At 38.9% G+C, this 14,796-nt stretch overlaps 1 protein-coding gene across 10 annotated transcripts in view; it reads left to right on the top strand.

Annotated features, from left to right (window-relative positions):
* The window catches only part of Anks1b (ankyrin repeat and sterile alpha motif domain containing 1B), a 905,411-nt gene that overhangs the window by 812,658 nt on the left and 77,957 nt on the right, over window positions 1–14,796 (top strand). For all 10 annotated transcript variants that reach the window (XM_090328468.1, XM_090328467.1, XM_090328466.1 and 7 more), the window contains one exon: window positions 13,744–13,851. In XM_090328468.1, the coding sequence (XP_090184594.1) occupies window positions 13,744–13,851 (108 nt within the window). The remainder of the gene's footprint in view (window positions 1–13,743; window positions 13,852–14,796) is intronic.

Below are 14,796 nucleotides of genomic sequence, written 5' to 3'. Positions count from 1 at the left end.
AGGCTGGGAGAACATCTTTTGAGCAGAAGATGAGCGGCAGGCATGGTGCTAGATTCCATTAAAATGGTCTCCCTTAAGCTTCATGGCAATGCTGAGAAAATCGGCAGCATGATGTGACTATAAAGAGCATAAATTTTGGAAGTCGGAACAAGATTTGGGTTCTGTTAACACTCTGACTAATTCCTTAATATCCACTCATTTATTCCTTTTTCTTTTTTCATTCTTTGTGCTAGTCCTGGGGCTTGAACTTGAAGCCTAGGAACTATCTGTGAGCTTTTTTTGTTCAAGGCTAGCATAGCACTCTACCACATGACCCACTATTGGCTTTTTGGTAGTTAATTGGAGATGAAAGTCTCACAGAAATTCCTGCTGGGGCTGGCTCTGCACCACTGTCCTTAGATTTCTGCCGGGGCCAACCGGCAGCAAACCAGGGTTCGCAGATTGGGGTTCCTGAAATAGGGGACAAGGACTAGGAAGAAAAAGAAGAGAGACAGACACACCGGGTCCGGGATGTCCGCAGTCCAGGCAAAGACTGCCGAGACTGCCGCGTTTATTTTCCACTCCCCTTTCTTCCCTCCTCCTTTCCCAGGGAACCTCCAGGTGTTACATTCATATGTTAATTGTCAGGTCATTTACATAGAATAGGGCCAGAAAGCAATAAGACAATATAGCCATCATCTGATGCAAGTCAAGGTACAGTTTGATTCCACTCTGGCTCCCAACATGCAACCTCTTGAGTAGCTAGGATTATAGGCATGAGCCAGTAGCACCAGACTACCACTCGTTATCGCTGAAAGTGGAGATATTATTACCAGTCTAGTCAGGTAACGCTAACAAGGTGGTGTCTATATACCCAGAAAAATTGATTTGAGTGATTGCTACTTCCTGCCACAGAAAGTGACACAGTAGAAAAAGGAATTTTAAAGGCTATTTTAAGGGACTAGCAAAAGAATATCCACATATAGGAAGTACAAATTTATTCTACACATATAAACAAAGAATATGGTATTTCTCACTAGTCTTTAGCTAAACAGTATTAGGTTCTCAGAATAGAGCTACACTATAAGTCACAGTTCCCTTGAGACAAGCTGGGCATCTTACAGTTTATTTGTTGTCCAGCTGATAAGTGATACTCCATGAGTATAGAAGTCTCTCCCCGGATCTCTGAACACTGAATCAATTCTCCCAACATTTTCTTTTTATTTTAACAGGTTTTATTACAACATAATTATAAATTATAAAAAATCACCAATTTTAGGAATAAATAAGTTTTATTAAACCAACACAACTGTCTATGCAGTTTAGTTTTAGGATATGTTCTCTGTCCAAGGTTTCTTCATGCATGTCATAGACAGTTGCCATTTCCATTTCTGTTTCTCTCTATGTAGTTTTATATATAGTTTTATGTAGATGTTTAGAATCAGCATGTAAGTAGAATTTCACAGTGTACATTTTTTGTGCCCAGCTTCTTTTACTTAATGTTTTTGAGATCTATCCATGCTACAGTCTGTACTTGTAAGCTTGCTCTTTTATTCCTGAAATTTTTTTCCATTTCATTAATTTGTCCTATTTTATTTATCCATTCACCAGTTGAAATGAGACGTTTTGATGGTTGCAATTTTTTAGATATTATGAATAATGCTATTTAGACATTTGTATAAGAATCCTTGTGCAGACATAGGTTTTTATTTCTTTTGGACCTGCTGGGTCGTATTTTCAGAAATGGGTCTCTAGCGAGACATGTGTTTGCCAAAAGTAGTATTTCGGCTAGCAATACAAGGCCCCAAGTTCTTCTGCATCTATTCCACAACCTGGTATTGTCAATCTTTTTCTCCTCCTCCTCCTCCTCCTCCTCCTCCTCCTCCTCCTCCTCCTCCTCCTCCTCCTCCTCCTCCTCCTCCTTCTTCTTCTTCTTCATTTTGTGGGTTATAGGGTTTGAACTTGGCCTAGGTGTTGTCCGTGAGCTCTTCAGCTCAAGGCTACCGCCCTACTCTTGAGCCAGGCCCCACTTCCTGTTTTTCTAGAGGTTAATTGGAGATAAGAGTCTCAGGTCCTTTTGTGCCTGGGCTGGCTTTGAACCTTGATACGCAGATCTCAGCCTTCTAAGTAGCTAGGGTTATAGGCATGAGCCACCACACCCTGTGCCAATCTTTTTTTTTCTTTTAGTCATCTTAATGGCCATATATCAGATCCCAGTTTTATCCTGTGATGTGATTCTCCAAGAAGTTTGAAATAGTGATGAGATGGAGGTGGTAGAATAAAGGAATTATCCAGAATTTCTTTCATTGTCACCACCCTGTCCTTTGACACAGACAACTTCTGTGTCTTCCCTTGGTACAGACAACCTCTGCTTTCCTTAGAAGTACATTTTTAAACCTCTAACATCTAACATATGGGTTAAAATATGGTGAGTACCAAAATTTCAAATCATGGGCCGGGAGTTTGGCCTAGTGGTAGCGTGCTTGCTTAGCATGCTTGAAGACCCGGGTTCGATTCCTCGGTACCACATACATAGAAAAAAGCTGGAAATGGTGCCTTGAGAAAGTCTAAGGACAGGGCTCAGGCCCTGAGCTCAAGCCCAGGACTGGCAAAAAAAAGAAAAAAAATTTCAAATCATAGTAGTACAGCTAAGCTAAGTAAAACACAAGGATATATATATTTTACATCACCAGTGATTAATTCAAAGAAAAAACTAAAGTCATTTTGGGATTACTCATCCAAATTCTTAAGACTCTTATCCTTATTTACGCACCAAAGAACCAGAATTGAAGCTGTGGCTCAGTTGGTAGAGCATTAACACAAGGATATATTTTTAAAAGCTTAAGTTTAGATAGTCTTAGATCAATTTCTATCTCCTCCCACATCAAATTCTTTTATCCTAGCTGCTGACAAGAAACAGAACTGACTGGATTGAACTCATTGTCTCTTCACTGTTCTGTCCTCTGTGGAGGCGTAGAATGCCATGAAAGTAGCCAAACAAGAGAGCAAAGCAGCAGCAGAGCAGGAAAGTGGTTCACAGGCTACAATGGGAATGACCAGGACCTCACCTGCCACTGTCTTTTCAGATCCATATATTCCTATAGATATATTCACATACTTTTGCATACTTTACTTGATCTTATATGCATGTACCTATGTCAGTAATGAAGTTTGAGAACCATAATTTTATTTACAACATTGAGATCATGAATTATAATTGATCTTAAGTTTTATGATCCCAAAAGTTGAAAGTAAGTTGGAAAAATACTCCAAATGGCTGTTAAAAATAAATCTGGTAGCCAGGCAATGGAGGCTCACACCTGTAATCCTAGATTTGAGGATCGTGGTTCAAAGCCAGCTCAGGCACTAAAGTCTGTGAGACTCTTATAACTGCCAGAAAACTGGAAGTGGTGCTATGGATCAAGTGGTAGAGCGCTAGTCTTGAGCTGAAGAGCTCAGGGACAGTGTTCAGGCCCAGAGTTCAAACCCCATGACAGAAGGAAAAGAAGGAAGGAAGGAAGGAAGGAAGGAAGGAAGGAAGGAAGGAAGGAAATAAAGAAATATAAGCAAAACAGGATCTCTATACTTCTTAAGATGCAAAACATTTTGATATATTGATAAAATCCAAAGAGTTTGTAGATGCTGCTAGCACATTATCACATCCCCTGAATAACTTCAGAATGTGGAATATGGCATGAACTTGCCACTTTCAACAGAATTTAAATCAGGTTTTCCCTCAGTCACCCCAGTGATTGGGTTATTGATTGAGGCAAACCAAATTTCTCCTATGAAAACCTAACTTGCAGCAAGCTGTGCTTCATAGGAACTTACAGGGGAATTAGCTAGAAACCAATTGGTTGGTTTGTTTTGCATTTTTTAATCTTTGAGAGCAATGTTTATGTGAAAATATAATCAGAAAATTAGTACCTTCATCAAGAGGTAATTCAGAGAGCCTTACAAAAAATAATCAACTAAGATTCTCATTGATTACAAAGAAGGCTTTGTACCTCCAGAACCCTTAGATGCTCAGCAGCAATTATACCATTAACATCCCTCTTTCCATGCAAAAATGATCTCATTTCCTCATAATCACTATTTCCTGTTTGTTGAGACAGACTGTATTCAGAAACATGCATTTCCCCCTCCTCACTCTCACACTGCCCTTTCATCTATATAATTTGGAACCTTTTTCTTCCCATAGATTAATATAGTTGTATTTTGTTGGCATCTGTCTTGCAAACTGCTATTTGCTGGTTATATTGACAAGTACTAACAGAAGGAAAAGAGAATTTGGAAAATTGGTAAGGATATTTTGTGTAGGAGAAGCTGTGGAGCTGAAGAGGCATTAAAACTGGTGAAGGGTAAGAAACTCTTACATAACTGTAGCAAGACTGTATATAGAAATTAAGATGCAACCGTTCAAGAGGAATGGGGAAACCTTGAAAGTAGGAAGGAAAAGAAATAAGAGATAAGTGTTATTTTCCTTTCCTCTTTGTCTTTCAGAGACATTGCCCTGTTTCACCTGTTGTCTGTCTTGAAAATGATCAGAGTTAAGACCTTAGGGATGTACCTTTGAAGTTTACTTGTATGTGCTGTGCCCTGAAGGAGCCTCGGGTGTTGGGGGTACTGTATTTGCTTCCCAGAGCATGCAGTCAGGTTGATCGTTTAAACCATAGAGCATGCAGTCAAGTTGATCAGTTAAAGGATATACACATTAAAAGAGCACTAGCTGGACATGCTAGGAGATGGCAGGTGTCAACATCAGCCCACGAATACTAGAGAAATTCAAAGAAAGAGGTAAATGTAATCCAAGGTAAGCAAGGAAAGCTTTAGGTGAATCCTGAAATCCTTAAAAGATTTGGTGCGGGGCTGGGAATGTGGCTTAGGGGTAGAGTACTTTGCCTAGCATACATGAAGTCCTGGGTTCGATTCCTCAGTACCATATAAACAGAAAAAGGTGAAAGTAGCACAAGTGGTAGAGTGCTAGCTCTGAGCAAAAGTAACTCAGGGACAGTGCTCAGGCCCTGAGTTCAAACGGTAAGACTAGCAAAAAAATAAATAAAAAGGGTGAAGGAGGCAAGCACATTCTAGAATACAAAGTATGTGTATGAAGGGAAGAAACAAGGAGGTAAGAATAAGCTAAGGAAATGCACGGGTTGTTTGTTTTTTTTTTTACACATAAAATTTGTCCAGAGCCATTCATAATAATACATTTAAGTAACAGATATAATTAAAATATTACTAGTAGAGTTATTCAAGTATAAGTTTAGAAATATTTAACTATCTGTAATACTTAAAAAGAAAGAATACAGTGTGTCATAATTTCTAGGGTAGCTTCATAGTCATCCTCATTCAATCTTCATAATCCTTTTCCAGATGGGAAGCAATTCAGACATGGCTATCTGTCCATCTATCTAGAGAATAGAAAGGGGCATTTATTCGTATATAGTGGTGTGTGTGTGTGTGTGTGTGTGTGTGTGTGTGTGTGTGTGTGTGTACACCCCATACGAATTTTTGTTGATTCAGGGTTTTATTGTCCACTTTATATAACAGTTCCAAGGTATTAAATGTCACTAACTAGAGGAAGAGTATGCAAAAGATCCAGATGTCATAGTTTTCTGCTTCTAAGATCCTTGTATCCCCCATCCTAGTTCAGTCATTAATTACTGCAGTCCAACAAATGAGTCATCAGTTGGCTGCAGGTTCACATGAGAGCCTCTAGGATGATAGGAGGCAAAGTGGAATGATCCACAGGCACATTGCCTTGCTACTCTTAGGTGGAAGCGTTTAGAAATCATTAATCTAGTTGTGGGGAGGGGGCAGTTTCACATTTAATTGTAGTTTTAGTTCGATAAGTGAGTATAAAGCACATAAACTTCCACAACTACTTAGCACCTTGCAGTTTGGTTACCAGAGGCCACACTCAGAATGAGTTCCACAGAACTGCATGGGAGCTGTTCTCTTTAGTTGACAAGTGCCCAGGAGGAATAGAGGGAATTATCTCTCCCCTCCCCACCCTGCTTTCAGAAAACGGAATGAAAGGGGGTTCCAAATGCACGATGAATCTTCTTTCTCCCCTTGTTAAAAACCTAGAACTACAAAGCATGCTGTCCCATGACGATGATAACTGGAATCGCTCATGTGCTCAGCACTGCTGCATGTGGCATCTCTGGAGATTTCTAGCTACATGTGCTTTTTCACATCTGTCAGCTAAATCTGAACTCCAAAACATAACAAATGCAAATTGTGACACTCAGGAACATTATGTGGATTTGTGCTTTTCCCTAGAGGACTTGGTCCAGCCAGCAATAAGTAGATTAAGATTTCATGCAGAACATGGAGACAGACTGTCACTACGTGACTTTGCTTTGTGATTCATGTGCATTCTTGCAGTTTCATTTAGTGCTTTTCATCTTGCATCTACTCAAGATGACAATGAAAATGGAAATTATAGAATAATGAGGTTTTTAAGCAGTTTAATACTGGTTATACAGAAAAGCACAAATTATGTTTCTAACAATAAGGGAACGTTTAATGAATTATGAAATACTATACAAACAGTATTGAGTTACTTTAAAATGTCTACTCAGCCAGATGTGGTATTATGTGTCTGTTATCCCAGCCACTCCTGAGGCAGAGGCAAGAGGATATCAAGTTCAGGGCCACATAATCAGTAGAAACCTTGGACTCTCCTAGCAGAGATTTACAGTAAAGCAAAACCTAGATACATAAGGCCATATAGTATGACACTAAATGAAAGGACCTCCTGGATATCGAAACAAAGGCCATATAATGAGTGATTGTTGTCCTTAATGTACTGTGTTATCTCTCATCTCTTTTGCTGTCCCTTTGGTTATCTCATATTGTTACAGTATTTCACCTTGTTATCTGATATATTGGATATATGGTATCTGGTTATTTGAAATTGGATAGGGAAAGGGGGAAAACAAGATGAGGGGTGGGGGTGGGGGGGAGGGACATGAGAAAGGGTATCAATGTATGTGAAGTAATGAACCTTCTATCTGGCAAATATCATGTAACCCTTCTATTAATTACAGTAAAAATATATGGAAAAAAACAAAGTTCAGGGCCAGCCTCAGGAAAGTTACTGAGACCCTTTCTCAAAAATAAAGTAAAACTCAGAAGACTGGAAGCATGACTACAGTAGTAGTGGAGTATTAGTCTAGCATGACTGAAGCCCTCAGCTCAATCTCCAGTACGGCTAAGTACTTAGCTTCACTTAGTGTAAAGCTAAGTTCTTTAACTTTAATACTACATGAAAAAATCAAGATGAAAGATATAATATGGCAACCATAAAATATGGGGGGGAATGAAAGGAATTATACCTAAATGTTAAAAACTTGGAGGTAACTTCTCTTGGAAAAACATTATCAGTATAATAAAAATGTTCAACTTTTAACGTGAAAATAAAAAAAACACATTTAATTTATATCACATTAAACTTAACATGTTTAATATCACATAAAATTTAAAAAGAAAAAAGTCTAACTACCCTGATTCTCAGCTCTGCTGTGACATATTTTCTAATGTGAGTTATTCCGTTCAAGGGTAATGTTATGATAATATCTGGCAGAATTCCCACAGCTAAATCTAAACACTTCAAAGTCCGTGGCATAATATTATGGCATTGTCACTCAGTACAGATATTCTCCTACTGTCCAGATATGCAGTAGGTTTCTGAGGTTGTCCTGTTTAATTGATGCTGGAGAAAAACCGCTGGAGGCCTCTGTTGCTTTAACAATAGTCTTTGTCTTTGACCCACATTTCTTCTATGATAGGTGTAATGAAAGCCATTTTTAAATATATGCAGCAATTAGCTGGGTGCTCAGGCCTGTGATCCTACCTAATCAAGAGGCTGAGATCTGAGGTTAGAAGCCAGCCCAGGCAGGATCCATGAGACTCTTGTTGCCATCAAATTATTCAAATAAAGCCAGAAGTGGAGCTGTGGCTCAAGTGGTACAGTACTAGCCTTGATCACAGAAAAGCTTAAAGACAAGCCCTGAGTTCAAGCCCCAGGACTGGGACTTAAAAATGTAACAACTAGGGGCCTGGAGTTTGGCCTAGTGGTAGAGTGTTTGCCTAGCATGCATGAAGGCTCAGGTTCGATTCCTAAGTACCACATACATAGAAAAAAGCCAGAAGTGGTGCTGAGGCTCAAGTGGTAGAGCTCTAACCTTGAGAAAGTCCAAGGACAGTGCTCAGGCCCTGAGCTCAAGCCCAGAACTGGCAAAAAAAAAAAATGTAACAACTAGCTGGTTGTGGTAGCTCGTGCCTGTAACCCTAGCTACTCAGGAGGCTGAGATCTGAGCATTGTGGTTCAAAGCCAGCCCAGGCATTAAAGTCTATGAGACTCTTATCGCCAATTGACCACCAGAAAACCAGGAGTGGTGCTGTAGCTTAAGGGGTATGGTGGTAGCTTTGAGCTGAAAAGCTCAGGGACAATGCCCAGGTCCAGAGTTCAAGTCCCATCACTGACCAAAAAAATATGCAACAACTTATTTGTTATTAGAAATACCATTGGAGCCATTTTTTATGTTTATTTGTACAGTGCTCTTTTTCTTTAGTTAATGGTTTAATACTTCAGCCATTTGTGTCCAATCTCATCAATATCATAAGCTTTATTAATAAAGGTTACTCTTTAGATCTTACAAATAATTTCTGATGAAAACTCAGTTATTTCTTTTTTATATAATTTTTTATTGTGATTAATAGAAGGGTTACCTTATATTTACCAGATAAAAGGTGCATAACTTCACAGACATTGATACCCTTTCTCATGGCATGGTCCCTATTTCCCTCCCACCCTCCCCCTGCTTATCTTGATTTTCCCCCTTCTCTATCCAATTTCAAATAACCAATTAAGCACATACAAAATATATCAGATAACAAGGTGAAATATTGTAACAATATGAGATAACCAAGGGTTGGCAAAAGAAATGAGAGATAACATAGTACATTAAGGACAACAGTCATTCATTATACGGCTTTTGTTTCCTTATCCTGGAGGTCCTTATAGTTAGTGTCATACTATTTGGCTTAATGTCTCTAGATTTTGTTCTATTGTAAATCTCTGCTATGAGAGCCCAAGGTTTCTACTGATTATGACAAATGAGGGAAACTATTGGGCCTATGTTCCTTTGAGTCTGGCTTACTTCACTTAATATGATTTTTTCTAAGTCTTTCCATTTCCTTACAAATGGAGCGATGTTGTTCTTTCTGACAGCAGCATAGAATTCCATTGTGTATAAATACCACATCTTGTTGATCCATTCATCAACTGAGGGACATCTAGGTTGGTTCCATATCTTTGCTATGGTAAATAGTGCTGCAATGAACATCATTATGCTAGTGGATTTAGTATGCCCTTGTTTCTGGACGGTTGGGTAAATGCCAAGTAGTGGAATTGCTGTGTCATAGGGGAGCTCTATGTTTAGTCTTTTGAGGAACTGCCATACTGCTTTCCATAGTGGTTGAACGAAACTCAGTTATTTCTGAGCTGACCTGAATTGCCTCAGTATCTAACTGTAACTAACAGCCCAATATATTACCATTAGTTTATCTTTTATTCCTATTGTAATTCCAGTTTTCACCCAAGCTCTAATTAAAACTCTACAGACTTTAACACAGTAACAGTTGTTTGTGAGGTTTGTGTTATTAATTTCATTTTCACAAAAGGTTTGCAGGTTATTGAAGCTAGAGATTCTATTACTTCACAGCTCTAATTACAAAGATAATCAGAAGTTGAGGTGTTCTCATGTAAAGCAAACCCAATTGCCTTTGGACTTAACTTTTCCATAATAACAGTCTTTCTTTGAAATATTCTTTCTGTCAATCACATTTTTTATTGTTGACTTGGTTATTACAAGACTAAATGTTACCTACCTTATTCTGTACCACTCTGATATTAGTAATGAGGGCTTCCTGTCCTTGGTCTTTTGTATATATTTTCACAAAGAATATTGTGTGTGAAGTTCCTGTTCTTTAGTCTGAAACCTTTAAATCTGTATGAGCTTTCTACAAAACTGAATTATCCTCATAGTTTTGAATGGGCAAGACACAATATGAATGTTTTACACAAAATAAGAAGCACCATAAGAAGTCCAACTATGGCACAGCCCATAGATAAGGTTAGAAGGTATAAAGGTTAATAGAGGAGCATAATGAATGAGCAGGTAAAGAATCAAGTACAGAGGATATTTAATTTTTTTAAAAAAATCAAATGCAGACCCCCAGCTGCTCCTAGCCATGGCCCCTGATAGTAGCATGATCTTGGACAAGCTACTCAGTATTTCTGTGTTCAACTGTTTTATCTATTAAAGAGGAACGATACCATTACATTAAGTATTAAATAAGGTAATTGTTCTTGTGCATAATGAACATATGTATTAGCACAATTATTACACAGAACTTGTACAAGGAAACGTCTGATGCATGGTCATTATTGTCAGTGTCATGTGATATGAGATAATTTCTAATAAGTAAGGAGAGTTACCCACATCTTCTTGACATGAGTCACGATCCTATGTTCATTTGTTATCTACTTAATCTAACTACTGTCTTCTTTGTCATTCTGAAGAGGAGTCAGCAACAGACTTCCACTATAGAAGAATGCCTCAGTTTACCTCCTCTTGGAGATTAAACAGAGTGAATAGAAGTAAAATATACATTCTTTCAAAATAGGTCTATGACCAAATAAATAACTAGAAATTGAACATATTCCTACCATCAGTGAGAGCTTTTCCAAAGTGAGTCAGATCTCCCCATGCAAAACATCAGCTTATTTGATATGATTAGCTTTATGAGAACAATCAAGACCTAGTTCTTTTAGGTGAAGGGTTCATTCTCTGAAACAAGCATACAGTGAAAGGCAAATCTTCTATGTGCTGTGTACTGTGCCGTATTCCTCATAATTTCTTTTTCATTTTCCCACTGACACTAAAGATTGGCATTAATCTCATCTTCCTCTGGTAGATGAGAAAACTGAGGTCTGAGGAATCAGATCATTTGCCCAAAATTGAGTATAAAAGAGAAAATGAATAGCAACTTAGGGCACACAAGATCTATTTTACCACCATTATTTGTTCTTTATTATTAGTTGGTTGTCAAAGTAATTTTGAGTGACTTTATCTCTGTAAGAACATTTCTTAACAGGATTCGGTGGTTCATGGTAGCCCCAGCAGCATCAGGTCCAGTTACCTATTGGGAGAAAAGCTGTGGGGAATTTATGGGAGAAATTTATATCCTATGGAAGCCTTTGGCAAAGCAACTGAGAATGAGAATAAAAGAGAATAAGAAACCAACCTTAGTGTGTTTAGACTTGCAAAATACCTTTGAAAGGTTAATGTTGTATTTTTCTGAGATGGGGGAATTCTTTGATCTTGATGTTTAAAAAAAATAATGCAAGAATGTGAGGGCATGTGTATGGATGGTATAAATAATGCTGCTGCAGGTACTCAGCCTTGGGACCATACTTACTTAGCATATTTATAAATCATCTGAAAGAAAGAGTACATAGTGAAATATCCAGATTTGCAAAAATCTGCTAAGCTCTTCCAGGTAGTGAAATGTCAAGCTGGCTAATATAAATGCAGAAAGACAACACAGGGTACGTGAGTGGGCAAAGAGATGGCATATGGGCCTCTGTGTGGATGACAACAGTAGGATAAGGAATTTAGGGAGAAATAAACCATTCTTTCAAGATTAAAGTGTTTTGAACTATCAGCTAGAGCAAAAATTAGTGGCTTTTACAGTGTGTATATTTGTCTCTTGTTACTCCAGCTAACTGCAGGCAGACTAAGGAGGTATGCTTAGAAAGAACATTTTTAAATTAACAAGCAGAAGACAGGCTAGGTGCTGATGACATATGCCTATAGCCCTAGCTACTTATGAAGCTGAGATGTGATTATTGAGGCTCAAAAGCCAGCTTGGGCAGGAAAGTCTGTGAGACTCATCTCCAAACCACAATCAAAAAAAAAGTCAGACTCAAGTGATAGAGCATTAGCCTTGAAGAAGGAAAACAAAAACTCAAGGATGGCACCCAGGCCCTGAAACCTACAGAGAGAGAGAGCGTTATAGAGCTGTCCTGCACAGGCATAAAACCATGGCTCATACATACCTAGACTATTATACGCCATGTTTCCAACAAACCTTGAGCAACTCTAATAAGGTACAAGAAGGTCCCAGAGAAAGTCAAGTGAAATAACTTATGAGAAAGTAGAGCTTCTTTATGAAACCATATTTGCAAAGCGTAAGAGTCATCAACCTGGTCAAGTTTAAAAAGGCAGGTTTGTAAATGCATGGTGATGTGGCACAGGTTAATGTGTCATCCCATCATCACTAAAGGAATGGGGCAGAGGGTGAGTACAAAAGGAACAGAATACAGAACTACTAAATTTAGGCAGAAAGGTCAATAGGCTGACAAATAATAATTCAACACAGCAAAATTTATGTGCCAAGGAAATGCTTACTTTTTTTCTGTAAAACTTAAAGAGAGGAAAATCATTTCCCAGTTGAGAAACTTCTTTGGGGAACTAGTTACCCACTGGGAGTGTTATACCTGGAATCATAAACATAGTCACAGAAGGGGTAAAGATATTTTTAGTAGATTCATAATACGTTATTTTAAAAGTCAGCAATATTTAAAGATAGCCCCATATCTTTATAGTATATGCTTTGGAGTCAAACAGCTTTGAAATTGGGCAAACCTGATTGGTATCTGAGCACCTCCACGTATTTAAATGGTGACTGAAGCACTCTGAATCTCAGCTTCCTCAACTGTAAGGAGAACTTATAAGTGCACATGTTTGGGAAGACTGAAAAGGATAGCACTTGTAAAGTGCCCAGGAGCAGGTCTGGGCATTGAGACTCTGAACAGTTCTTAATTTCTTTGGATGTTGAGGATTCCTTAGAGATGGGAAATGGCGTTCTAAGGGGGACACATGTGAACCAAGAAATGGGAAGTCACTGGGTGTCTGCATATCTCTCTGGAGGAGCTTTCCATGCAGATGGACAAACAGAGGTAGAGTCTCAAAGGCAAGATTGAGTGTGGGTATTCAATATACAGTCACTCAGCCCCTATAACTGAACATCTTGTGTGAGGGAAGAGAGAATCAAGGACATGGGGGGAAAAGATGGAGACAACCAGGCTTACAATCTGTGAGCCAAGTAGGAACTAGCAACTCACTCTTGTAAGAAGCCATTGGAGGGTTTCAGCTGGTCTGAGCAGGAAGGTTCATTTTTATTTTGGGTTTGTTTTTTGGGGGGTGAGGGGCTTTGGCCAGTACTAGGGCTTTAAATCAGGCCCTTATACTGTCACTTGACTTTTTCATTGATGCTCTACCAGTTGAGCCATGCCAATTCTACCTTTCTGCTGATGGACATCGTCATTTCAAATATTTGGTCAGGTTGGTTTTGAAACAGGATTCTCAGAGCTCAGCTCTCTGTGTAGTTGGGGTCAAAGGCATGGAGCAGCTGTACCACTACCTGGATTAGCTTGAGTGTGTAAAGAGTCTCTTGTCTGTGGATTCTGGGCAGCAGAAGTCCAGGGGAACCACCTCTACTTCCTTTTTCTACTCCCCTGACTCCCTAACTTCTGGCCCTGAGTGTGTCCCTGACTTCACATCCCATCTGCTAACTGAGCAGAGATAACTTTGGACATTCATTCCTCGTGTTTTAGGACATGCAAGAAAAAAAAATATTCCTTTTCTCAGATGAAATAGTTAACCCAAATACATGTTGTTTCAGGTTTTAAAAATCAGTTTGATTGGCCACAGGAAACGCATTTTGGCCTCTCTGGGAGACAGGCTGCACGAAGATCCTCCACAGAAGCCCCCTCGGTCCATCACCCTCAGGGTAAGTCTACCACGTTCCTTCAGTTCTCTGCCCATAACCTCAAAAGGTTCTTAGCACAATAAAATAACTAAAGCAATGGACCAGGAATTATAGCCTGTTCTCTACTCAGCATAGAAAACAATTTCCCTTTCGATTATGTGTTTATGAGGTAAGATTTGGCCTTCATAATTACTTAAATGTATATACACTGGAATGTCCGAAGCACATCTGTAATAGAATTCAGTCTGACAAACCATCACTTTTTTAAAGAATCACTCCTTCACCTCCAATTCCTCACTCCCATCTATACAGACAGAGGAAATGAGTTTTCTGTCAGGCTCCTCAAACTCACAGAAAGGAAATCGATCAAAGACCACAGTTAAGTAAAGATCAATTTAAAATTAACCTCAGGGTCTTCTGTTTTTCCAGAACTGGAAATTGACCATTTTTTACCCACTTGAAAAATTAAGAATAGAGAATCTGAAACTTTACTTAATTACATGTATTTCTTGCAGCTGTATTTTAAAAATGTGGGAAGAAAGCTTAGACACTGTGTTAGAGGAAGGGAAATGAGGAGGAAGGGACAGAGAAAGAGACGTCAAGGGAGATGGTTTTCAGAGAGATGTCAGTGGCAAAGGCGTAGGCTGACAGTCCCTTTTTCATGAACCCTACAAGATCTCTTCTAAAATTCTTCCGAAAGCTGGGATTTCCCAGGAAAGGTGTTGAGTTCCCATTCGGCTCTGTTTACTCTGCTTGCTTCTGATTCCTGTCTCTGGCAAGCATCAGAAAAGGTAGAAAAGATAGGAGTTGTAAATGGTGGGGGCAAAAAAAATGACCCTTGGACTCAAATGCCTCTGATTAGTGAACTTTAACAAATCGCTGTCAAGATGGCACAGGGTCTCACAAGACAGGAACTGTTAGAGAGTTAAGTCAGATTCACCTTTGAAGAAGAAAATAAAGTTTCCA

The sequence above is a fragment of the Megascapheus bottae genome, chromosome 2 (genome assembly GCF_031878675.1).
Source record: "Megascapheus bottae isolate mThoBot1 chromosome 2, mThoBot2.hap1, whole genome shotgun sequence".
Taxonomy (NCBI): Eukaryota; Metazoa; Chordata; class Mammalia; order Rodentia; family Geomyidae; genus Megascapheus; species Megascapheus bottae.
This window is presented reverse-complemented; position numbering and strand designations above follow the sequence as displayed.